Raw genomic sequence first — 26,729 nt, 5'->3', positions numbered from 1 at the left:
GTGTTCTTTCCCCCTCAAAAGTATATCCCAAGTTGCCCTAAACTCTGGTGATGATTCTGTGTTCTTCTCTAGGTACCATCGTAACTTTCTTTTTCCTTCCACAAATAACTTTCCAAAAAGATAATTCCACCCTGCCTGTATTAGTTTCCTTGTATAATACTGGCATGCCTTCTGTTTCCTGTATTCCAAGGAAACTCCTCCTGTCAAGGTCACCAGGGATTTAGCTGCTGAATACAATGGGCACTCTCTTAAACATCCAGCACTATCAACCACTTCCTCCTCTTTCAATTTCTCCATGGTTGGATTTTTTGATTATCATTCAATCTTGGTTTTCACCCATGTTTCTGGTTCCTCTTCAATTTCCTTTTAGTCCCTTGTTTCATTAACTATTGATATGTCCCACATTTTCAACATAGGTCCACTATCCTTTCTCCTTTAGCAAGCTCCACGACTCATGACTTCATATAACAGAGGACAATGTAATCTGTATTTCTAGCTCAGAGATTCAGATTAATGTGTGCAACCACCTATTAGATGTTTCACCTGGATGCCCCACACATTTCACCAAATTCAGCATGCTTAAACCTGCACTCATCTCTCCCCACACCCCAGTCCCAGCCTATGCCAATTCTGCCCAGTTGGCCTCTCCTAACATGATTAATATCTTGAAGAACAGAATCACAATTTTGTCAAAAACCTAAGTAAATTTTTTGACTCCTCTTTTTTTTTTTTAGTCCTTCCAGCCAGTCACCAGTTCAGTCAGACTCCTTTCCCAATATCTTTCAAATCTATTTCTTCCTCTCCATCCCTACTGGAAATGCTTTAGTCAGGCCATCATTTCTGGCCTGAACTGTGACCACGGCTTCCTCCTGGCTCCCTGCTTCCTCTCTGCAGATGGATTGCTCTTTCTTCTGCACAAATGGGGTCATTTAGTTTTCCTCTATTCAAGTCCTCAGTGGTTTCCCAAATAAAATATAAATGCTTTAGCTTTGTATTCACAGGTCTTCATGACATCTCCTATGCCCGCCGCCCTGCCTCTTCTCTCCCCTATGTTGCAGCTATACCAAACCAACAACTATGTAGTAATAATCTATAAATCCAGGTGAACAAAGAATTTCTTACTTTTTTTTTTAACTTCACCTCTCTTTTAACTTTGCACTTCCCTGTACCCCTGTTCTTCTCAGCCCTGGCCCAATGCCATGACCATTTCTGTAAGTATTTTCATACCTGTATAGCTTCATTTTTTAATTGAGACAGGCTTTGGTTAATGTGTAAAAAGACAAGCAAAAAAGCACCTTAATTTTGAAATGGAGGTAAGGAGCAAGGATCTACAAATAATTTGCCACGGGTTGCAGGGAGTTAGGATTGAGGCTTGGGATTGAAGGTGGAGTTTATTAACTATCTTTTCATATTAGCCTAAATCTATCAGGCATCTCTCCTCTAAACTCTTCAAAGGTTTACTCTAATCCCTGTAAGATATATATCATGTTATTATATTCCCATGATACCCCTACATTGAAGTTGACCAGGCAGGCAACATGATGCCCATCTTATGTCAATGTTAAGGAATTGTGCTTAACCATGGTTAGTGGTGTAACTGAGGCAAACACTGAGGCTCTGCTTCTTAAACCAGTCCTTGAGTGTTCTCACTCTCTCCACAATGTCTCCTGGACTGTACAGCTTACAGATCTAGAGGCTGGATCTCCAACGGTGAAATTTCAGGCAGTGAAAGAAGTCTGAGAGACCCACCCCATGTGCTCACACAGTACATGACTTTGTTTCTTATACACAGAGCCCATGACTCACTACCACAGCAAACACTCTATCTGTCACTCAGCTTCCCTTCTCCAAGCACTGTGTCTCTCCATGAGGAAACTTTGCTTCCCAGCCTCTACAAACCCAAGGCACATGCCTCTTCCACAGCTTCTGAATCCTCCCAGGGGAGCAGGCTCAACACCTCCCAGGGGAGCAGGCTCTGGAAGTTCAGGATCCTCTGAGGACAACCCTAGGCATTTTCCTGCCTCAGGGACTACTGCCATCCTGCCAGCAAGTGGGTAGGTGGGGATTCCAAAAGGTAGAAAGTCTTTCCTACTCAGAAACCCTCCCTACCCAGAGCCACTTTTCATCAAACAGAATTTTAGAATAATTAAAATCCAGATTATGATTAAAAACCTTAATGATTGTATACCATTTCCTTCCCTGCCCAAAGAGATGCATTCATTGTACATCTAATCCATCACACTTTTAGCCAACTTCCAGAAGGAAGCTCCCAGTGAGAGTTTTCTCCCAGTGAGAGAGGAACATCTTGGATTCAACCCTCCCTGTCTGTTACACACACACACACACACACACACACACACACACACACACACACACAATCTCTCCAGTCAGCCTGTGACTTCATGCACTATCTCATTCCCACTCCTCATGGTCTCTGGAAAAGGAAGAAAATATCAGGTCCACAAGAAAAGTGTGAGTTGTTCAGATCATTTTGCAGAGGAGACAGGGACATTTAAAAGAAAAAAGGAACACTACTTACTCAAAACACCACATGCATGGAGAAAAGTACTCACCTCATAGCCGTATCCCTTTATTTGCTATGTCTATCCCTTGGTGGTTCTTGAGGAGCACTGAGCAAAGGTGACTAGGTTGATGTAGCCAGCTTCTGCTAGGATTGATTTATTGCCCTGTAAATTTGACGGTGATTGGAGGAGAGGAGGGTTTTCCAATTGACCATAAAATGGCCCTTGCTTTCCCTGGGACTTAGAGTGAGCTCCGTTTGTTAATAAAAGAGGAAGGTGGGGTTTTATTCTAATAGTTATGCCTCTTCTGTGTTCCTGTTAATATCCAATTACTTTGCTTGTCACATTATACTTGCTTGACTGTCCATGTCGCCTAAAGAGCTCAGGAGCTGGATCTTCACTTTTGTATTGGTGTCTCCTGTGCTTAGCCTAACATTCATAGATAGTTTTAAATATATGGCCATTCGTTGAATATGTAAGTGAAAAAATGAATAGCTTTTGCTTCACTACATTGTTCCTTTCTCCATTTTGCCACCCAAAGTTCTCTTGAATAACTCAGCTTTCCACTTTTTTTTAAGTTGATTTATTTGAGAGAGAGAGAGGGAATGAGAGAGCATGCACATGTATAAGCATAGCAGAGAGAGAGAGAGGAGAGAGAGAATCCCAAGCACTGATGGTGCAGAGTCTCATGTGGGGCTCAGTCTCACAAGCCATGAGATCATGACCTGAGCTGAGCTAAGAGTTGGGTGTTTAACTGACTGAGCCACCCAGGTGCCCATCCATTAATTTGAGTAAGTGTTCCCACCAATTATTCTAAATAAAAGAAGCACCATTAAAGTAGAAATTATATAATATTGAAGTGAGAAGACACCTTCACTGGAAATTTATCATGCTCTTTGACTGATGGGTATTAAAAAAAAAAAAAAACTTCTAATATTTAAGGAACTTTGCATCTTGGGAATTCTGCCTCCCCAAGGAAAAGGCTAGAAATTCTCTTTCACAATCTCCCTTTCAGCCAAGGTAGAGGCAACTGGCCTGTGCTGGGCCAATGAGGTGTGCCTGTGACCCAGAAGATGGTGGAGTGAAGGAGGTATCACGTGGCATCCAGGATGGTGAAGAGACATTGTTTCGGAGGCAGTAGGGACAGGCAACCTAGTGGCATCCTATGCCCAGTATTGAAAGTACAGGCTGCTGGACATAGGCTAAGGACAATGGAACCCCCCACTTGGTAATAAGACTATTGTTCCTAGCCACATAGCCTACAAACCTGACACTCTTAGCCCTCTTGGACTTTCAGTGAGTGACTAATATCTTCAAAAAAATTTTTTTTCTTCTTAAGCTAGCCAATGTGGGTTTTTATTGAAATATAATTCACATACCATGACATTTACCTTTCAAAGTATACAACTCAGTGGTTTTTTGTATATTCACAGAGTTTTGCAACCATCACCACTATCTTCTTCCAGAACATTTTCATCATCCCAAAAGGAAGATATCACTCATCTGTGGTCATTCCCCATTCTCCTCTTCTCCATCCCTGCAACCACTGATCTACTTTCTATCTCTATGGATTTGCCTATTTCAAACATTTCATATAAATAGAATCATACAATGTATGACCATTGGTGTCTGGCTTCTGTCACTTGGCATAATGTTTTCACAATTCCACCATGTTGTTGTAGGTATTAGACACCCTCAGGTATCAGTACCTTATTTCTTTCTAAGGCTGGATCATATCATTGTATCAATACATTTTGTTTATATACTCATCAGTTGATGTACATTTGGGTTGTTTATACTTTTCGGCTATATGAGCAATGCTGCTCTGAACATGCATGTACAAGTTTTTGTGTGGATATATATTTTCAATTCTTTCGGGATATACCTTGGAGTGAAATTTCAGGATCATATGGGAGCTCCGTCCTTAACTTTATGAAGAATTCCAGAACTGTTTTCCAAAATGTAAAATTCCAGGCAACATTTTACATCCCCACCAGCAATATATGAGGGTATATAGTATGTGTAGGAGACTGCATATCCTATATATAACAAAATATGAGGGCATGCCATCTTTTAATGGCATCTAAGATCCATAAGTAATATAGTAGACAGAGCAGTCCATGTTTCCTTCAAATGCTCAATGTATGGCAAGTACACACACACACACACACACACACACACACAGAAACTTGGGTTCTACCCTGATTAACTTCAGAAATGAGATATCTACCTTATCTTTCATTCCAGTAAAACAGGGCCTTTGTTTGAAAATGTACCAGGATCTCACTTCAAGTTGGGACGATATCTTGGCAAGAGATTAGGAAAGGAGATTTATTGCTACACAAGGTCATTCTATTCTTTGTGTGATACTTTACTCTTGGCTCCTCATATCCCATGCTCATTTATGACATCATTTACATTACAGTGTTGACCAACAACCACAGCTAGCCTCCGTTTCCTGAAGTGCAGAAATTAGCTCACTTTGCCATCCCTTCTTGCTTACTAGCAACTGGAAGGTACTGGGCCACATGCTTGTGTCGACCAATGAAAAAGAGACATTTTGAAGGGAAAAAACAAGCATGTGACCAGTATCTTCCAGTTGTTTCTTAGCAAGAAAGCATGGTGAGGTTAGCTCCTGACAGAACTTGTAAAGTGATCAAAGCAAGCTGATGATTGAATGGCCAAGTCAGAAACCAACAATATATATCACCCTTAACTTTCAAAGCACCATCCTCCAAGACAAGATGCAAAAATCTCAGTGATACTGCTGCATTGACAAGAAAGGACTGTTGCAGACACATATCTGCTGGGGCCCACACAGCCTTGTCTTTGTAGGTATTTATGTTAAGTAATGTTATAATAAGGATGCTTTTATTATTTTTTTTAACGTTTATTTATTTTTAAGACAGAGAGAGACAGAGCATGAACGGGGGAGGGGCAGAGAGAGGGAGACACAGAATGGGAAGCAGGCTCCAGGCTCTGAGCCATCAGCCCAGAGCCCGACGCGGGGCTCGAACTCACAGACCGCGAGATCGTGACCTGAGCTGAAGTCGGACGCTTAACCGACTGAGCCACCCAGGCACCCCATAAGGATGCTTTCAATAAGAAATGGAATGAATTTCTTCCTCTTTTAGTGAAAGGGTTTCAGATGGCTCTTTCTTTATTTTGACATACCTACAAAGACATAAAGTGACATTATGTGATCTCTGGGGAACAGAATATCTCAAAAAGACTCCAACCTTTCTGCTAATAGCTTGCCAGGAGTTGCAAGTGTAGGTCCATGTTGCTGGGTCTGCCTCAAGGTAGCCACAAATATATATGGCTCCAGGTGTAGTGATTCTTACTTCTTTCCCAAGTTTTTATGTAAATTCCAGTTAGTTAAAATACAGTGTAATATTAGTTTCAGGTGTAAAATGTAGTCATTCACTGCCACACAATACCAGGTGTTCATCATGACAAGGGCCCTCCTTAATCCCCATCACCTATTTCATCCATCTCCCTACCCACATCCCCTCAGGTAACCATCAGTTTGTTCTTCACAGGTAAGAGTCTGTTTCTTGGTTTTCTTCTTTCTTTTTCCCCTGTGTTCATTTGTTTGGTTTCTTAAAATCCACACATGAGTGAAATCATATGGGATTTGTTTTTTCTCTGATTGACTTATTTCGCTTATATTGTACTCTCTAGCTCCATCCATGTCTTTGCAAATGGCAAGATTTTATTCTTTTGTATGGCTGAGTAATTTTCCGTTGTGTATATATATACCACTTCTTCTTTATCCATTCATCAGTCAGTGGACATCTGGGCTCTTTCCATAATTTGGCTATTGTTGATAGTGCTGCTATAAACATCTGGGTACATGTATCCCTTCGAATTAGTATTTTTTGTATCCTTTGGGTAAATACCTAGTAGCACAATTGCTGGGTCCTAGGGTAGTTCTATTTGTAACTTTTTGAGGAACCTCTGAAGTGGTTCTTAAAGTATGCTCTGGAGACCAACCTCTGGGAGGTCTTTGAGACCTCTTCAGGGTGTGTGTGAGGTAAAACTATTTTCATAAAAAACACTAAGAACATATTTGCCTTTCTCACTCTCTTTCTTTCCTAAGTGTACAGTGAAGTTTTCAAGAGACTATATAACATGTGATATCACAAAAGGTTGAATGTAGAAGCATATTTGAGGTTTTGGGATCTTTTTCTATTAAACCAGATTTTAAAGAGATTTCCAAAAATGTAAAAATGCAATTCTTCTAATTTTCTTTGGAAAATATAACTATTTTAACATTTTAAAGTTTTTATTTGAATTCCAGTTAGTTAACATACAGTATAACATTAGTTTTGGGTGTACAATTAACTATTTTAAGTTTTAATATAATAAATATCAATAGCTATAAAAAATATCAATAGATCTAACCCCATGAACAAAAGCTCTTGGAATCCTCAATAATTTTTAAGAGTATAAACAGGTTCTGGGACCAAAATATTTGTGGACTGCTTATCTGGCATACTGATTTTCAAACTTCTTACATAAATATGATATATAAAATGTATATGAGGGTATGTATATTCCACTCGGATAAAGATTTTAAGTACATATTATATATTTTTTATATGTTAAGTATATATGTATATTACATATATATGTAAAATTCATTTTTTTTATTGTTTAGAGAGAGAGAGAAGAGGACATGTGAGTGAGAGAGAGGCAGAGGGAGGGAGAGAGGGAGGGAGAGAGAGAGAGAGAGAGAGAGAGAGAGAGAGAGAGAGAGAGAATCCCAAGCAGATTCCATGCTCGGCATGGAGTCTGATGCAGAGCTCGACCTGTGACTATGAGATCATGACCTGAGCCAAAACCAAGTCAGATGCTCAACCGACTGAGCATCACCCAGGCACCCCTTAAAATTCTTTATTCAGATGTAATTCCAGTATGTAATTGAATGAAATAACTGAAGCCAGGGTGGGGAGCTCAGATCCCTGCCAATCCGCCTTCTTCCCTCTTCCAGAGAGCAATGCAGAGCCCCTTTGGAGAATTTGGAAATCACAGCTTTACTCTGACACCAGCCGATGAAGAAACATGATCCCAGAGAGACAAAGTGACCCAACCAAGTCTCTGGACCCTAAATATTGCTTCTGAGTTCTCACGCAACTGAAAGGAAAAGAAAATGCTCGACCAGTGGACGAAACACTTGCAATGGGGTGAGGCAGGATGCAACCTTCTACCTACAGAAGGACAACTCTGCTCAGAGAATCAAGGGAGCTGCAGATCTTTTCCTTCACTGACCCCCTTCTCAGAGCTGCTGAGAATCTTTTCAGTCCTAGACTAAAGGTCTTCATGTCCTTAAGGAACTGGCTATTTAAAAGCCAAAAGAATGAATGAATTCAAGAGACAAGTGAGCGACTGAGGCCTGGGAACACTTAAAGTTGTTACAGGTACAAGGGACCGAGTTGGTAAACTGAAGTCTGGGAAGCGGATGTGCCTTAATCTAGGAATTCTTGAACTGGGGTCCCCAGAACTCCAAGGGGTATAACTTAGGGAATCTGCAAGCATTGATGGGAAAAAATACATCTTTTTTCACTAATTTCTAACTGAAATTTAGCATTTTCTTACATTATAAATGTGGATAGCACAGCACAGCAGTTTCAGCAGTACATGAGTCAAAACAGAATCACAGATATTTTCATATCACATTATGAAATTGTAGCAGATATCTCAAAACATTGCTTATGCTGATCATCACATGGAAATTATGATATTATGAAGCCCATGGCTCAATCTTATTATATAGTGTGATAATTTAAAAATTCCTCATGTGTTACTATATTAAATTTTAAAAATATTCATATAAATGTATTTTAATATATTAGGATTCCTTTAAATATTTTTTTAATATTTATTCTTGAGAGAGAGAGAGAGAGAGAGAGCATGAGCAGGGGAGGGGCAGAGAGAGAGGGAGACACAGAATCCAAAGCAGGCTCCAGGCTCTGAGCTGTCAGCACAGAGCCCGATGCGGGGCTCAAACTCACGAACTGTGAGATCATGACCTGAGCCAAAGTCGGATGCTTAACTGACTGAGCCACCCAGGCAGCCCAGGATTCCTTTAAAATGGTACGCATTTTATTTTATGCCTCTAAGAACATCATTCTTCAGAGAGCTTTCATAGGTCTCAGCAGACTGCCAGTGGGGTTGATGACTACAACTGTGTTCAGCCTCACTCCCGGATGTGGTGATCATGATTCTCTAACAGAAATCCTCTTCTTGAGTTTTCAGTGGCAGCCAGAGCTAACTCCTACCAAGATGTCCTTGATGATAACATAAAAATATTTCTCAAATATTAAGTGAATGATGCTTTCCTCCTCGTAGCCTTCCTAGGTGGATTAGAGGATAGCTAACAAGTTTCCCATATGTCTTAAAATTTATTTTAGTTAACATACAGGGCAACGCTGTTTTCAGGAGAATTCAGTGATTCACCACTTACATTCAACACCCAGTGCTCATCCCAACAAGTGTCCTCCTTAATGCCCATCTGCCATTGAGTCCATCCCGCCACCCCCTTCCCTCCGTCAACCCTCAGATTGTTCTAAGAGTCTCTTTTGGTTTGCTTCCCTCTCTCTTTTTGTCCTGCTTCTCTTATGTTCATTTTTGTTTCTTAAATTCCACATATGAGTGAAGTCGTGTGATATTTGTCTTTCTCGGACTGACTTATTTTGGTTGGCATAATACACTCTAGCTCCATGCATATCATTGCAAATGGCTAAGTTTTAATTCTTTTTGATGGCTGTGTAATATTCCACTGCATATATCTACCACATCTTCTTTCTCCATTTATCAGTTGATGGACATTTGGGCTCTCTCCATGGTTTGATTATTGTTGATAATGATATAAACATTGGGTTGCATGTACTCCTTTGAATCTGTATTTTTGTATCCTTTGGGTAAATACCTAATAATGCAATTGCTGGATCATAGGGTAGTTCTAGTTGTAGTTTTTTGAGGAAACTCCATATTGTTCTCCAGAGTGGCTGCACCAGTTTGCATTCCCACCAGCAGTGCAAGAAGTTTCCCCTTTCTCAGCATCCTCACCAACACCTGTTGTTTATGTTGTTAATTTTAGCCATTCAACAGGTGTGGGGTGGTATATCATTGCAGTTTTGATTTGTTTTTCCCTGATGATGAGTGATGTTGAGCATCCCATATTGTTTTTATTTTTTTTAATGTTTATTTTTCAAGACAGAGAGACTGTGAGTGGGGAAGGGGCAGAGAGAGAGAGGGAGACACAGAATCAGAAGCAGTCTTCAGGCTCTGAGCTATCAGCATGGAGCCCAATGCAGGGATCAAACTCACGGACCATGAGATCATGACCTGAGCTGAGGTTGGATACTCAATTGACTGAGCCACCCAGGCACCCCTATATATATATATATATATTTTATGGCGGAAGGAGCAGCGAGAGAGGGATAAAGAGAATCCAAATCAGACTCCAGCATGGAACTGGAGGGGGGTTTGATCCCATGACCATGAGATCACAACCAAAGCTGAAATCAAGAGTCAGAGGCTCAACCAAGTGAGCCACCCAGGTGCCCTGAGCATCCCATCTTTCTGATCAAAGAAGTCTCATTGTATCTTTCCATGTTTCTCTAGCTGCATAATTAGCTCAAGTCCTCACCCAAGAGCCCCTTATTTGGCTAATTAGAACATTAAGCCAATTTAACAATATCATTTTCTCTAACCTTAGACAGGCACTGATACATGAGTGCAGAAGCAGACTCTGGCCTCCTGGTGTTTTAAAACAAAAAAGAGAAAGAAAGACTTAGGGAAGTAAACATACTCGTTTCCAACACACTCATTTTCAAGGAATACCAAAAGTAAACATCTCTGTTGAACATTAATATGTAATTATTTTATCCCAAATTTTAATCATCTCATGTTATAACCCATAGGGTTGCAAATTCTGTTTTTCCCGGTTGACATTTTACCAGATATAGCAACTGCTGTGATGAGTAAAACAGCAACAACCCCTCATGTACATGCTACCACACACCTCAATCTCATGAACACCCGATGCTGGAGGTGTGAGGGAAAGTGTGGATAATCACAGATCTGATCATCTCATTGGTTGGTTAGACTCCAGGAACTCTGATGCCAAGGAGAACAAGACCAACTTACAAGGGCTTGCCAAACAAGAAGACTTAACCCCAAAGGGAGGTTACCCAAGGTAAAAATGTCACAAAGTTCAAAATTTCTTGTAAATTTGCTTGTTTTATTTTTCTCTGGCATTTAAGTTGCATGCGTTTGTGTGAACTGTGGTTATGTATGTTAGGCACAGAGCAAAGAAATAATTTTACACATTTCAAAGCACACCACTGCAAAAATAAGTTACATTTTTTACGTTCAAACTCCCTCCCTCAGCTTTGCCTGCTGAAATCTCATCCTCACCCCACTTCCCATATGCTAAGTGTCCCCCCACCCCACCCCATCTCCCCGCTTTCACGTGAGTAGGCTCCTTCCTTCCTCCTCCCCATGAGGCTAACTATTCCTGAGATTTTTGCGTTTTCTTCTTACATGTGAGGATTGTTTTTATCACCATCTTCTGTTTCCTCTCACCTTTCCTGCTGACCTTTCCTTTCCCTTATGTCATGCTATTACTCCCTTCTCCCTATAACCAACAAGCGGATGTTCTTTCTTGATACTTTCTTGAGGCCTTAGTCAACCCTAGGGCCTGGAACTGACCTGGCAAGCTTTTTCTTGTGTATTTAGCAAGAGTGGGGCCCATTCCCTGATTACACACATATATACACACATACGTGCAACTTCACCATGGACCCAGTGCCTCTTCAGGGGATATTGTGTGATGAGCCCTCATTACCATGTTAATCACACAGGAACAGTCAGACAACTCACAGATTTCCAATACTTCCCTATGGCTTTTCCCACAGAGCTAAGACACAGACAAAATACATAACAAAATTAATAAAATACTTTACCCGTACTGGGCATGAGCCAATTAACACCACACAATAATCTTATGGGCATGAAGTATAAGTAGTTTCAAAGCTGTTCATCATCAGTATCTTGCTCTAAAAATTCAGAGTGCTTCTCCACGTCAGTGAAACGAACTTATGGAGGCTGATGTCTATGCTGGTCATATCAATGCTTAACACCTGTTGGGAACCAAAAGGAAAAGTAGAGGGTATCTGGTGATTGAAACTTCCTGCACTCAAGCAAATCAGGTACAAGGCTATGGTCCACTTTCACAATGCATTGCTGTCAGGGAGCCCTCAAATGTTCAGGTGAGGAGGGTGTTTCTTGATTCCTTCGAGTACCAAACTAGTTCAGGGACAGGGAAAAGACAACAGGCCCTAAATAACGCAATACAAATGACTGCAGAGACACAACGGCATAGACACAAGGGAGAAGAAGCCCTTATTTCCATTCTACACAACGCTCCTTTGATCTTCCTTTTCCTGTTCCCCAATAGTGACTTGGAGATTGCCCAGTGAAAGTCCAATGGTTCAGCTTTTTTCTAGGCAAATGTTTTCCATAAATGTCACTGCAGGTGCAGGTGTTAGCTTGTATAACAGTCCATTGGTCAGCAACAAAGTTGGGCAAAGTCCTTTATGAGCTCTTGGTAAGGTTGGGGCAATTGGTTAGCAAGAAAGCCGCAAATATGAGGAAATGAATGAAGAATACAAAACAGAAGGAAAATTTTGTTTCAGGCCTTTTAATCAGGAAGGATTATGAAAGAAAAAGAGTCTAGGAAAAAGCAAGAAGCAAGCACACGAAGAAAGACCCATTTACCATGAGGCTAGGTGTTGGAAATGCCACACTACATTGATCCTCAGGTGCACATTTTCCATGTATACAACATTCATGAGCTCAGAATGTGTCTTGCAATCAACAGCCTTGGAATTACTGTGAGCTAAGCAGCACTTGTGACAGTTGTTATTATCTGTGCAAGCATGAACTTCATTGCTATTACCAGTATTATGAATGGATGGTACAGACCACTTAAAGATTATTTTAGGAAAGAATATGAATCCCAGATGACAGTGAGATCAAGAAAGTACTAGGATGAAAACTTGTGTAAAATATGTTGCTAGCTTTGGAGAAAATTCCATAGACATTAGTGGAGGAAGTTTTATGAAATGATGTATCACCAGTGCCTCTGATAGCACAGAGGAAATACCTTAACCCATTCATGCTGCATACTTTTATTTTACATAATAATAAATAAAATGATAATTTAAAATATTTACATAAAATTTTCATAATAAAACATGGGACACAAATTGGTTAAGGCATTTCTAATATTTCTTCACGTTCAGAGTTTACCTTATCAAAATTACTTTGATGCAGATTTATCAATGTCCGTGTGTCTCTACCCAATATTTTCCTCTGTCTTATCACTAACATTAAAAAGATAGAAATCTTGGTTTAAAGAAAGTTTGCAAAACTCTCTATGTGTTTAAAGTAGAAATTTTAAGTGATACTAAAGCATTGCACCATACTTCTGTAATCCTCTTTTTCTTCATCGTGGTACATGAAATAATAGGGCAACTTTGAAGGTGTCATATATTTGATGAAATATGGTAGTTTGGGCTGTTTGGGAAATAGATCTCTGAGGCGGAGTGAAGGAGTCTAGACAAAGCTTTATATAAATTTGCAGACAAGAAAACACACATGGCAAGTAAGGCTCCAGACTCTCAGTTCCCAATGATGATGAGTCAGGAAGTTTCCCTTCACCTCCAGGCTGTCTACTGCTGATGCACTCAACACGGAGGGCTTCCCAAATGGCTCTACAGGAGAGGGGGTCGTTTGGAAGGGAGGTAGGCAGGAACTGCTCTGGCTGTCTCAGGATTGGGAAATACGGGGCACAAACCTGTGATGCAGGGTTATAAGTGAAGGTGGGTCTGATCACCATGCCGCTCGCAGAGATGCTGACACTGGAAATGGGGACGCTGCCCACTCCCCAGATCTCCACGTAGCCCAGTTTCAAAGGATTTGTATCGGTGATATATTTGTTGAAAATTATATGACTCTGCATCGTATTCTGTGAATTGGGAATAAAAGAAACCAGAGGCAAAAATCCATTTAAATTTTTCTCAACCTCTTTTTTAGGCACAAATGTAAATCACGAAGTGAGACACTGTGAGGGTCACCATCTTGTGCCCTTGGATAAAGCAGACCATGATTTCAGCCCTCTGTCTCCTGCTTCCAACTACCATTCAACTTTGCATTGGCTAAGCACCTGCAGGATCTCTAGACTCACCCTGAACTCTAAGAAGACAAAGAGTCTTAGCTATCAGGAACTTTATATATAAGGATATGTATGTTTATACACACACACACACACATATGGATTTATATATATGTATATATGGATGTATATATATGTATATATATCCATATATAAATATGGATGTATGTATATAAACATGTGTGTGTGTGTGTGTATATATATATATCTGGAACATTCTATATTATACATGTAGAGAAGTCACAAAATATACAGGCCATTCCAAGGAAAGATAGGAACAAGGAAGGGCTAGATAACACAGAAACAATCTGTCCATCTGTGCCTCGGTGAACTGGAATAAATTACTGATGAAGCATGAATGGTTTAATCACAGAAAACTTCCTGAGAGTATATCAAATGTCCATCTGAAGTCTAGAGGAAGGAAAAGACGCAAATTAACGAGATGAGCTGTGAAGGGATTCAAGGAGGCACTCTATGTACCCTTATGATATCCAGCATCCAGCTAACCCAGCAGAACTCTGTTCACCCCCCATAGTATCAGTTGCACTCACTTGGCTGGCGGAAAAGTTGGCCAGGTAATAGAGTCCTTTTCCATAGGTATCTGCAAATAAGCAACAAGGTAAGCATGATATGGAGCTATGCTCTTGAATTCTAATTGCTTGCTTGTTGAGAAAGTAGGGACGATTTTTGTTTGTTTTTCATTTTGTTTTTCTTCTTTATAGGGTTCCATTTTGTGAGATTAGTCAGACTTTGCCCCAAACTCTGTTTACACAAAATGTGTTTTTTTAAGGGTTTTTGAGAAAGAGAGAGCACACGTGTGCAAGCAAGGGAGGGGCAGAAAGAGACGGAGAGAGAGAATCTGCACCGCCAGCACGGAGCCCAACTTGGGGCTCAAACCAACAAACCATGAGACCATAACCTGAGCTGAAATAAAGAGTCAGACACTTAACTGACTGAACCATCCAGGTGTCCCACACCCAAAATGTTTGAAAAGAGTATCAATATATCTAACAGAGTAACCTCACATAATGCACTTTCCTGACACCACTCTTAATCCACGTTTCCTACTCATGGTCTCCCATTCCCAACATTTTCCTGGTCACCTCAGAATTTCCAGATTCCACCTGCCAGAGGCACACATATGTGTACATACATGCACGTACACTCCCATCACAAACATCAACACTGGTGTCTTGGTCAGCTTATCTTGAGGAGTATTAGGTAATTTTTTCAATTCAATCTCCAGAGAACAAAGAATACCAAAAAAAAAAAAAAAAAAAAAAAAAAAAAAGAAAATAAAAAAGACTTCTTTGTCCTGGGAAACTATGAGCTCGGTATATCTAGTATAGGTATCCCCACCCTACCTCCTACCTTTGGGGCTTTCTCACTCTTCCACATATTCTGGACTCTTTCTAATTTGCTTACCACTCAACCGGGGGCACTGGCTACCCTCTAGAGCTGTGTTGTCCTAGATAGTAACCACGCACAATACGTATCTATTTAAAATAAAATTAATTATAATTAAACAAAATTAAAAAATTCAGTTCCTCAGAAGCACTTGTCACATTTCAAGTGCTTAATAGTCACCTATGCCTAATGGCTACCATATTGGGCAACACAGATACTGACTTACTTCCATCACTGCATTGGATAGCATTGGCTTAGACATAGCTAATGGTACTTAAGCCTTCCTCCCGAGAGTTTACCAATTCCTATAAACTCCTAATGGAAAATCCCTCCAGATAAATAGCACAGCTGATAGAGGCACTGCCTTTCTTATTGGGATAGTAAGCCTTGTAATTAGGGAATGTGGCCTTGAACATAAACCATAGGGAAGTCTATCTCAGTTGGCTACAAAGAAACTTTTCCTATGGCTTCTACACTGCTATCTCCCACAGTGAATTAGGACAGTTGGGTAATGGTGAGACATTCAGAGCTCTGCTTCCTCTACATGAGGCATAAAGATCATACACAATGTGTATTATGCACTTAAAGTACCAAATGGCCATGTTTCAGAATGCAACATTGTTTTAACATGGACAAGAAAAAAAAGCAGGCCTGCCCCCCTAGTCAGTGGTATTGACATGAATCCAAGGCAACCCTTACTCACCAATGCTTTGCCCATCATCCCAGAAGAGCCAACCTTTAGCAGTCCCCTCATCATCCAAGGCAACCTTGAAGCCAATGAATTTCTGACGGCTGCAATGGGGTAGGAAGAGCCATTAGCTAAAAACAAAACCATAAACCAAGGGTTTTCATAGAAGCCTAACAGAAGTGCTTCCTGGTATAAATACTGGGTAGTAGGATTCAAGAGACTTGTCATCTGGTTCTAGTTCTGTCTCCAGTGGCTATCTTACTTTATGTCAGGAATGAATGAATGAATGAATGAATGAATGGAATTTTCCTTTAGAAGTGCTCTAAAAGTACGGCAAGAAACTGCAAGCCAACTCACTGGATCTGTGAGAAAAATCCTGAAGTGATCTTTCTCTTTTCATGACCTAATTTCCTAAGCACATGTAAGGTGAGCGCCACTCACAAATGTCCCAAGTTCTTCAGTTTTTAACTGAATTTCTTGAATTAAATGAGTATGGACCTAAGAATTTTAGTTTGACATCAGGCAGACATGGATTTTAGTTCCTGCTCAACTAGTTATTAAGTGTGTGACTCTGAGTAAATCTCTTAGCCACCTGAAGCCTCTCTTTGCTCATCTGTAAAATGGGGATAAGAGTACTCATGTCACAGAGTTTATTTTCTCCTTTTGTTAAGAAAAATAATTTCCAAACAGAAACCTCCATACTAGTAGAGTTTTAGGCACAGAGCAAGCATTCATTTGATGTTAGCTATTTTTAATTATTATATAGACTTAGATTTAAAATTTCAAAATCCTATATATGATGCCTCAAGCATCAATGGCGATGTGGCTTACACAATTTTCCAGCAACAGGTTTCTTAGCAGAGTCAATTAAGATCCAGAAAGTCTTCTAAAACTAGCGTGAATCAGGCACTGCTTACATACAAATTGTCAGGCTTCACCCGGATCTGAGCTAACTGGCGGTAAAGGAGAAATCTTGTCGTGTCATTTACCTTAAGTGGGTGTTCTGTGCAGGCTCTTGCCAGGGCAGGATGAAGCCCCCACGGACATGTAGATTAATGTGGTCAAGAGGGGCCAGCAAGGCCTTCCATTCTCCCCTTGCTTTGATGTCCACACCCTGAGGGCCAGAGGAAGGTAAGACAGGATGAGGGAGTGAACAGATCTCACTGAACGATGCATTTACCAGACGTCTTGCCCGCTTTCCCGAACTTGCTGTCTGTCCGTGACCCTTCAGCACACAGCTGCTATTACACTTTTTGACATTCACTCAGCTACTGCGTGGACTCTTGCACGGCTGCTACAACATCGTCGTAGGACCCCATGTCTCTCGGGGTTTCTACTGTACTTAGGACAAGAGATCCTAGCGTGGATCTCTGCCTATGTCCCCCACATCCTGTTTCTGTGCCAGAGAGCACTGCCAGGGGCGGCTGAGCAATCCTCCTACTTATTTCTGGTTGGCTCCCAACACACACCTTGCAATGGCATTTCTAGACCTTCCCTTTCACTTTGTCCCCGCTCTGTCTCCTTTCACCGCCTCCACTCCCCACCCCACCAACTTAACTGACACCTTGACTCCTACTTGACAGATAGTACTAAATGGAGCTGACTCACTTTACAAATCCTTATCTTTAACTCACTACCATTTCCTTTATGTTTAACGTTTTCATCCTGCCTCCTGTGTGGCAGGGCTCTCTTACTCTGAGCCAGGCTCAGTTTCTAAGAAGCCAGCCTTCCACATTTCTTCCACCTCAGGCAGGGCTTCCCAGCTCCAGCACTGTGGACATTTGGGGCCAGATCATTCTTTGCTGTGGGGGCTGTCCCATGCTTTTCAGACGGTTACCTCTGACTGTCCACTAGATGCCCCCTGCCCCACCACCACACGTGACAATCTAAAGGTCTCCAGACATTGCCAAATGTCCCCATGACAAAACACCCCCATTTGATAACTGCTATTTTAAAGATAAGGAGGAAAGCTACCATAACACTCCTCCATCTGGTCCCCTATGTTCATTTTGGACATATTCAGCCTGTAGGAACCGTAGGGGTAGGTGGTCAAGAGGACGCACGGTGACGGGTGCCATGCTCCCTGGGGCGGACTCTGCTTCACGGGCCTGCCTCAGGACTCCAAAGTCCACAGGATTTAATACAATTCCAGCCCCACGTCTCTGGGCTTCTTTAGGTTTCTCACTGATAACGTGAGAAAATACGATTATGTGATCTCTAACAACATTTCACTCTGATATCTTATGAACACCGGACATTTCCTCCATTGATTATCCCACCGTCAAGTGAAACTCTGAGTTATCTCCCTACCAAATTCTTTGCTTCTCTCCACGGTATTTCCCTTCTACCACACATGACGTAAATATGATGTGATTTTAATCTCATGATTCCATTCCTAAGACCCAGTGTGTCACCAGCTTGTCTACTTTCCTGTAGATGGCTTCTGACCAGGCTAGTGTAAGGAATTCCTGTTTAAACATCCATTAAGATAACGGCTGTAAGATAAAATTTAAAAGCAGCCCTATTAAAATAAGAACAGACAACCCAAATGCCTTTGCACAGGGGAATCTACATCAACTGCATAGTCATTGATTATGCTGGAGAAGCACGGTTTTAAAAACCCAACATATGTTCTACGCTGTAAACAAAGAAAATGGCCACAAGTAGATAAAAACTTTAATTCGTACACACTGCCTGGTCTTAAGCTTCATAAAAATAGGTGGCCAGGTAATCAAGAAGACAAGGCAGAATAGTCCCATGCCTCCCCCTCTCCTGAATGAAGTCTACAAACTGCAGTGTCCAGTATGACAGAAAGGAGGGGGAATGGATAGAAGACACCTCACAGCATGCTCAATCACATAGGCATGCCTGAGTCAGGGAAAGAACTCTAGAAGGAGATGGAAAGTGCCGGTTTTTGTAGCTTATTTGGAGAACCTAAGACTCAGTGCAGATGAAGGCCCAGCCTTACTGAAGCACATCAACCTTTCCGGCCTCAAGGCACCTGCCACTTCACAAAACAAGCCAGGCCTAAAGGCCAAGCAGTAAGGGGTGCCTGTTGCTTCTGCTAATGAGATGAATACAGATGGGACAGTGCAGGGACGGGAATTCATAGCTACCAAGGCCGCTATGATAGGAGTCATGTTCCTGGAGAAATGGGAACCATCCCCCAAGATAGGAGTCTCATATTAAAAAAAAAAGAATGTTTATTTATTTTTTGAGAGAGAGAGAGAGGGAAAGCAGGGGAGGAGCAGAGAGAGAGGGAGGCAGAGGATCTGAAACGGACTTTGTGCTGACAACAGAGAGCCTGATGTGGGGCTCAAAGTTAGAAACCATGAGATCATAACCTATGAGATCATGACCTGAGCCAAAGTCAGATGCTTAACTGACTGACGTCCCCAGGCCCCCCAGGAGTCTTACATTCTTCACCTATCTTTCATTCAAGGCATTTGCTAATTCCCAAGTTCCATTGGACAGAATAAAAAAATCGTGCAAAAAGTGGTAGTTATACGCTAAGTGGGACTTCCTTATGTTTTCTCTCCTGCTTTTCTTCTCTTTGCTTTTTTGTCCTATTTTCTGGGCAGGTGTTATTATAATTTGTTTTTAAACAAAATTTTAAATTTCTGTATCATGCCTTTAATTTCCAAGGTGTTGTTAGTATGCCTTTTCTTATAGCATGCTTTCTTGTTTTCAGTATATCTTCTTATCTCTCTGAGGATGTAAATTTTCTCATTAAGCTTTGAAATAACATAAGTATATAGCTCAGTACAATTTTACCAGTGAATACACCCCTTAGGCCACCAACTAGATCAAGAAGTGAATATACCAGCACCCCAGAGGCTTTCTCATTCCCTCTCATAATCACCACACCAAAGGCAGCTACTACTCTGATTTCTGTCACTTTTGCCTGTTTTTGAAGTTATATTTCATACATGCTTTAACTTTCCTGTATCTGGCTCTTTGTGCTCAATCTTATGTTTGTGATAGTCATCATTTTTACTTGTGTGGCAATAGTTCATTACTTATACTGACCTATAGTATTCCTTTTAAAAATAGAATATAATCTATTTATCTACTTTACTATTAATCATTTGGTTTATTTCCAGTTGTTTGCTAGTTTACAAATAATGCTATGAAACATTCTTGGACATGTTTTTTTGGTAACAATATATACACTCTAGGAATAAATCTGTAACTTTTTCATTTCTTCCCATATATAAAATATTAATATACTATATAATATGTATGATGATATGTATGATATCATGTATCATATCATGTAGTGCAAGTTTATTTCTATTTTCTGGATTGATAAAATTGTTTTAGTGTTATCTGGCAGAATATATAAAAATAGCAATCAAAAACATTTCTGAAAAAGGATGGCATGTTGGTCTAACACATATCAAACTGTAGTCTAAATATGCAGTCCTTAAAAATGCTCAGGACTGACAGAATAAACAATTCATAAATGAACATATCAAAGATAGTAAAGGGAAATCTTAGATAAACTCTAAAAATGTAATGTGTAAACGCAAATCGATGTGTTCATTATATCTCTGTGTATAATCTCATTAGCATTAAAGAGGATACATATTTGGAGATGTGTAAAAAAAAAAGACCAGTGCATGACAACATAAGTCTAGCAAAGAAAAAATATTGGTAAATTTGGCAATTTGGAAGGGAAAAAAGTTATATCCTGACCTTTATTGATAAATTCTTTCCAGTGACTTAAAACATTAATTTGATGATGTAAACGTTAAAATTTCTATCTAAAGTTAGAAACAATTAAAAAGCAAATGACAAAGTGGAAAAATATTTCCAATGAATATGGCAAAGTGTTATTGACTTAAATATCTAAAGATCTTTTCAAATCAGTGTGAATAGTTTAAATATCTTAATAAGAAACTGGTAAGAGAATAGTAATGGTCCCAGAAATATAAATAGCCTGTCAAGGATAATCACAAATCAAATCAATGATGAGCATTAGGAACCACATTGCCTCCAAGAGTGATACAAAGATGAATATGAAGATTAAAAAAACAAACAAACACCTAATAGTCAAACCCAACAAAGATGTAGGGAGATGAACACTCTCATTAAGTGCTGGTAGGAATGTAAATTGTTTCTGAAAGTTGCCAGTTTACTTTGAGGATTCTTGTATTAAGCATCTTCTCCATCTGGAAATTCAGATGACTACCGGGTGGAGCCCATGCTAGGGTAGGTAAGATGGAACCCTTGGATACACAAGATGGAAATTCAGGCTAACGAAGAGTTCTGTTGAATGAAAGAGACGGAGCCTTAGGCTAACTCCAGAAACTGGAATCGCATGAATTACACTTGAACTCCTGCCTCATTTAAGCATACAATAACCTGTGTGACAACAAAGGAGCCTAGTTCAGAAATAGGATGTGCTTGAATCATCTGCTCCAAGTGGGGGACCTGAATCTCCATTTCTTTTTTTTAAATTTCTTTTAAGTTTATTTATTTATTTTGAGAGAGAGAAAGAGAGCACAAGCAGGGGAGGGGCAGAGAGGAGAGACAGAATCCTAAGCAGGCTCCGCGCCATCAGCTCAGAGCGCGATGCGGGGCTCAAACTCACAAACTGTGAGATCATGACCTGAGCCGAGATCAAGAGTCTGATGCTTAACCGACTGAGCCACCCAGGTGCCCCGAGTCCCCATTCTTATTTGCCAAGTGCAAGCCTCTTCCATGCTTTTGCTAGCATCTGTAAAAACATCCTTCCTCTTCATCTTTTAAAATATTAAGTATCTTTACCTGGCACTTCAGTAAACTGTCAGTGGGACTGGGTGCTGATAAAACCTTTCTGGAAAGCAATCTGCCAATATCTGTCAAATTTTTAAATCCCAGAAATCCTACTGATAAAAACTTAGAGATACAGATACAATGGTGTTTCCTGCAGCCTTGCACCATTATTTAGAAAAAGAAAACAAGAACACAAGGGGTTTGCTAAATGATTGCATAAGTGGAATATAATAAAGTTGCTTAAAAAAGGAGGTGGGGGGGAGAGCTTCACATTCAAAGAGTTCAAGTTCAAAGTCCTTTGATATACAAAGATCTTTACAAAATATTATTCAGTGAACTAATCAAGGAGCCGAACAGCATGTACAGTAAGACACTACTTGTGTAAATACAAAAAGAATACACAATGCTAGTCTATGTACAAATTTTTATCAGCAAAGATATATAACAGATTGTTAATGGGGGTTAGCTTTAGAAGGGGGGCCAAGGGTTGGAAGATAGGGAGAATGGTGAATTTCACTTTCCATTTTCCAGTGCTTGACCTTCTCCAGCGTTTGGCTTTTTACCAGTAGAGGTGTTTCTACTTTCCTAATGTATTTTTGGCACCTTATATATCTTTCAAGGTACCTTTTCAATCTTATATTCCCCCAGGGGACTTTCATTCTTTAACCACTACATCTACACCTCTTCTTCTAAATTCTGATGCCATGTTTTAACATTCCACCCTGCTCCTTATACTGAATAATTAATTTGTTCCTTTTCACAGGAAAGGAAATGATCAGATGGTAGGCTAGGTCTCATAGTGTACGTATGTCCTCTAGAACTGGAATCAGCAAACTTTGTCTATGAAGGACCAGATAGTAAGTGTTTTAGGCTTTACAGGCCAGATGGTCTCTGGTGAAACCACTGGACTCTGCTGTTGTATTGTGAGCACAGTTATTGTGGACAATAAGTAAACAAATGTTCATGACTGTGTTCTAATAAAATGATTTATAAAAACAGGTATGAATCTGATTTGGCTGTGGGTGGTAGTTTGCCAACCTCTGCTCTTTTACAAAAGTAGTCACCGAAATGTGTGGAGATTAACTAAGAAGACATTTCTCCATTAATCCCAACCATGGAATCTTCATTTGAATTTAACATCAAAACTTACTTTTTTTTTCCAAATGGCTTGCCCCATCAATCTGTGGCTTCCTAAGTGGGTTTTTTTTCCCTTTCTTTCCTCAACCAAAGCTCTTTTATTTAAAAGCCATGTATAAAATCAACAATTCCAGGACACCGTCCTCTGTTAGCTCTCACACATCAGTTCTTTCATATAGTACATACAATCATGTACATAAGCACTACTGTTCAAGACACACAAATATCAGCTCCAGGTTAGGTGGTGAACTCCGTGGGGAAACTGTTCCAGTATTCCGGTACCTGGAGCTCAGTAGGGTGGCTTGCACCTGGGCCAGGCTGGGACTAGAATGAAATAAGCGAGGTGCCTAGGGTGCACGATTTAAGGCAGTGCTCACTCTCAGGGTCATGCAAATGCCGGCTCAGCCTTAAGAAGGAGTACCTTTTTAAACTTCATGCCCAGGCACCTCACTTGCTGCACCAGGGAACCTCACTGTACTCAGAATCACAGACTGTCAGTGAATGGGGCAGTCAACATGCAAATTCAGGACAAGGGCTAGGTCACTTAAAAACAGTTGGCTGTTCCCTCCTAGAAAGCCCTGGTTGGGAAGCACATAGCAGAGTCCTAATGTAGGGCCATCCAGAGGACAGATCCAGCCCAGAAAAAAAAAAAATGTGTGTGTGGTGGGGTGAGTGTCAGGACTCAGGGCTCCATGAAACAGAGAGGAGGAGGACGACTTCCATTGTCCTTGTACAGTTTTCACCTAATCCCACTGCAAAGCCACTGACTGAAAGAACCAGAGTATGTTCCACCTCTTGCCCTCCTGCTGTTCCCCTTTTGCTGTACTTCGAGCCCTCTGCTTTGCTCTCTGCAGAAAAGTCAGAAGGTAGGCCCGGTTACAAGGAGAGGAAACGCCTCTTTTGATTTTCCGGAAGAATCGAAGCCTGACTTGTGTCCCCATGGGAGCAAACGGCCCTGAGGTTGCTTTGAGAGGCCCCATTTTCCCAGCTGAGTCTCCCGGGCTCAGACTAGCCTGCAGATGTTCTAGGACAGAGAATGATGTGTTCATCTTGCATTTCTGAATACACTTGTGTTGCTTCCACACACAACGGTTGGGTCCCGTACCTCCACGTGCATTTTACACACTGCCCAAGACTATGCTTACCTCGGGAGATTATATTTAACAACTCCTTGAGCATCTGTGCTACAGACGGAGACATTTAATAAAAAGACAGAGAGGAAAGGCTCCTATACATATGAACTGACAGTCCCGAAGGGAGGATATGAACAAAAACTACAGTTTACAGAACAATTTCCAGTGTCTTCCAGTGTCTCCATTGCACACCATTGTGAATAGTGGTGGTATAGAGGAAGATGAAAACTCACACATAAAGAACACTCACAAAATAAATTATTTTATAGCAATTCTGTGAGGAGACTGCTCTTATCCAATTTGGAGGTGAAAAAAAATTGAGGCTACAAGGTTAAAAGTGACTTGTCCGAGATCATACATCAAATGAGTTATAGCGCCAGAATTCGACCAGTGGGCTATCAGATTCTAAAGCCTGTTCACTCTACCATTTTCCCCAAATTGTATAAATCATCAGAAAAACTTACCGTGTAGTAATCATACCAGCGGGCTCTGGGGAAATATGCAGTGACGTTTCGGGCATTCTAAAATTAAACACAAACAAGGCTTGGGCAAGGTACCAATTTGTACAGTAAAAGGATCAAAACAATAGTGGTGGCCTTGGACCAACGTGCTCATCTTTTTAAAGACCAGCAATGTTGGGGAAACCTTTCTTTCCTCCCTTCTTCTCAAATGGGAGATTTGCCTGCCTCAGACTGGCAGTTTCCATAAAGCCCTTTGGGATCAGGACTGTGGGGAAAAATCATCTGCTTAGACAGTCACCCCATATTCTCTCTAAAGAGATAAACTGAGGTTGGGTCTTGGGTAGAAAAAAATTTTTGTAGATTTTATGGTACCAGTACTTCAGGGATTCTGATTAGTGCAGTAAGTTTTGGGGAGAATGCAATTGGCTGGTATTTTAACCAGAAGCCTACATACATCAATAGAAAAAGTGAAATATGGCTTTTGCTTCCTGAGGATGTCTTACAGAAGGAAGGGAAGGGCTAGCTGGCAACAAGGTTATGCACATGGTACAAACAATCCTGCAAAATTTGTTTTAATGGGGTAAGAGACCACATCTCAGGAGCCCCAGCAGACCAGTCCTCTTTTGTTGCCTCTAGTCACTGGGTCTCAGAGCTGTAATTCTCTAGTCATCAGACGCCTCCGTACTCACAGCCTCCAGGACAGGGCTGACCAGGAAGGCTGGGCCCAGCAGAAACTGACGGTCCACATCCCAGGTCACCCGGTCTGACACGAACCTGGAAAGAGAAACCAAGGTACCACAATCAGGAACCCAACAGGGCTTCAGGCCAAGACCCTGAAGAAAACTCCTCAAGTTCAGACCCAAGTCAGAAATCCAGCTGCGTTCTTCGTCTTCCTTTACTCTTTCCCTATGTCTCCCTTAACCAGCTGTATACTTACTTTCTGTCTATCATGTTTTCAAACCCCAGAAATGGATGAACTTAGATATGTTCTCACCTATCAATACCTCCATGTTTCTTAACCATGGCATATTTTAAATGCAAGAATGGCCTTCAGCCCTCACATCCTCAGCCCTCACATCTGGCCTTGTCTTGTGACCTGAGCGGCTACAAAAGATAGGTAGCTTTTCATATGCCCAACTTAGAAAGAAATTATTCTGTGTTGTACTGTATCACTTTGAATTTTTTTCATTCAGTAGCCTTTTGTCAAGGACTTAGTGCATGACTGACACTGTGCTAAAAGGAATTATAATGTATGGTCTGTCCCAGAAAGCTTATGGCAAAGGGCAATTGTGTCTTTAACTTAATTTGGAGGAAATTTTTTCTTCAGGAGCCACTACATAGAATGATATTATTCATTAGTCATTGGGATTCTGTCTGACACTCACTCATGGAGAAGAGGCCGGACGACAGTGCTGCCCTCCGTGTGGGCCATGTGCATCAGGGTGTAGAGATATGGCAGCAGGGTATATCTGGTCTTCAGGACACTTCTGGAGATATTCACAAAGGTTGCATCCCAGGACACAGGGTCTTGCCTCTAAAGGAGAAAAGAAGAATGTTTAGAGCTCACTAAGGGAACCTGGGGACCTAAAGAAGTCCCTGAACGTTTATTACAAATGAAGATCATATATAGCTAAACCAAAATTGATTACAGATGAGACTGAGAATATTCTTTTTTTTTAGACTTTTTTTTGAGGCAAAGAATATTCTTAATATACTTAAAGAAGTCACTGACGCTTTCCGAATACAGCTGATGAAATTTCTCTCTAAGACATTCTTTTGGGTATATATTTGGTACAACACAGCCTAACCAAACAAACAAAATAATGTAAAGAACACTGAGGAATCTGGTTCACTAAAACATGACGTTCTTTCCAAGTACCTGTTAGCCATTTGTATGTCTTCTTGGAAAAATGTCTGTGTGGGTCCTTTACCCATTTTTAAATCATGTTGTTTGTGGCTTTTTGCTACTGATTTGAATGAGTGCCTTACATATTTTGGATATTAATTCCTTTTCAGATAGATGGTTTACAAATATTTGGGGTGCCTGGGTGGCTCAGTCAGTTAAGTGTCTGACTTTGCTTCAGGTCATGATCCCACAGTTCATGGGTTTGAGTCCTGTGCTGACAGCTCAGAGTCTGGACCCTGCTTCGGATTCTATGTCTCCCTCTCTCTTTTCCCCTTGCCCACTCACTCTCTCCCAAAATTAAAATAAAACATTTTTTAAAAATTAAAAAACAACAAATATTTTCTCCCATTTCATAGGCTGCCTTTTCAGTTTTTGATTATTTCTTTTGCTGTGCAGAAGCTTTTGAGTTTGATATAGTTCCACTTACTTATTTTTATTGCTGTTGTCTGTGCTCCCAGTGTCATGTC

At 40.7% G+C, this 26,729-nt stretch overlaps 2 protein-coding genes across 2 annotated transcripts in view; both read right to left on the bottom strand.

The window, feature by feature from the left end:
• LOC122212905 (probable maltase-glucoamylase 2) overlaps positions 1 to 11,570 on the bottom strand; it is an 86,088-nt gene extending 74,518 nt beyond the window's left edge. The window contains exon 1 of the mRNA XM_042926888.1: positions 11,498 to 11,570. The gene's annotated coding sequence lies outside the window, so the exon portion shown is untranslated. The remainder of the gene's footprint in view (positions 1 to 11,497) is intronic.
• Positions 10,463 to 26,729, bottom strand: part of MGAM (maltase-glucoamylase) — a 97,486-nt gene continuing 81,219 nt past the window's right edge. Inside the window, 8 exon segments of the mRNA XM_042926887.1 lie at positions 10,463 to 11,674; positions 13,393 to 13,563; positions 14,322 to 14,371; positions 15,881 to 15,969; positions 16,855 to 16,979; positions 24,360 to 24,416; positions 25,046 to 25,130; positions 25,742 to 25,890. Coding sequence (XP_042782821.1) covers positions 11,591 to 11,674; positions 13,393 to 13,563; positions 14,322 to 14,371; positions 15,881 to 15,969; positions 16,855 to 16,979; positions 24,360 to 24,416; positions 25,046 to 25,130; positions 25,742 to 25,890 — 810 coding nt within the window. The 3' untranslated portion in view covers positions 10,463 to 11,590.

Source organism: Panthera leo, chromosome A2 (assembly GCF_018350215.1).
Source record: "Panthera leo isolate Ple1 chromosome A2, P.leo_Ple1_pat1.1, whole genome shotgun sequence".
NCBI classification, from domain to species: domain Eukaryota; kingdom Metazoa; phylum Chordata; class Mammalia; order Carnivora; family Felidae; genus Panthera; species Panthera leo.
The sequence above is the reverse complement of the archived record's forward strand: the minus strand, read 5'-3'. Positions and strand labels throughout refer to the sequence as shown.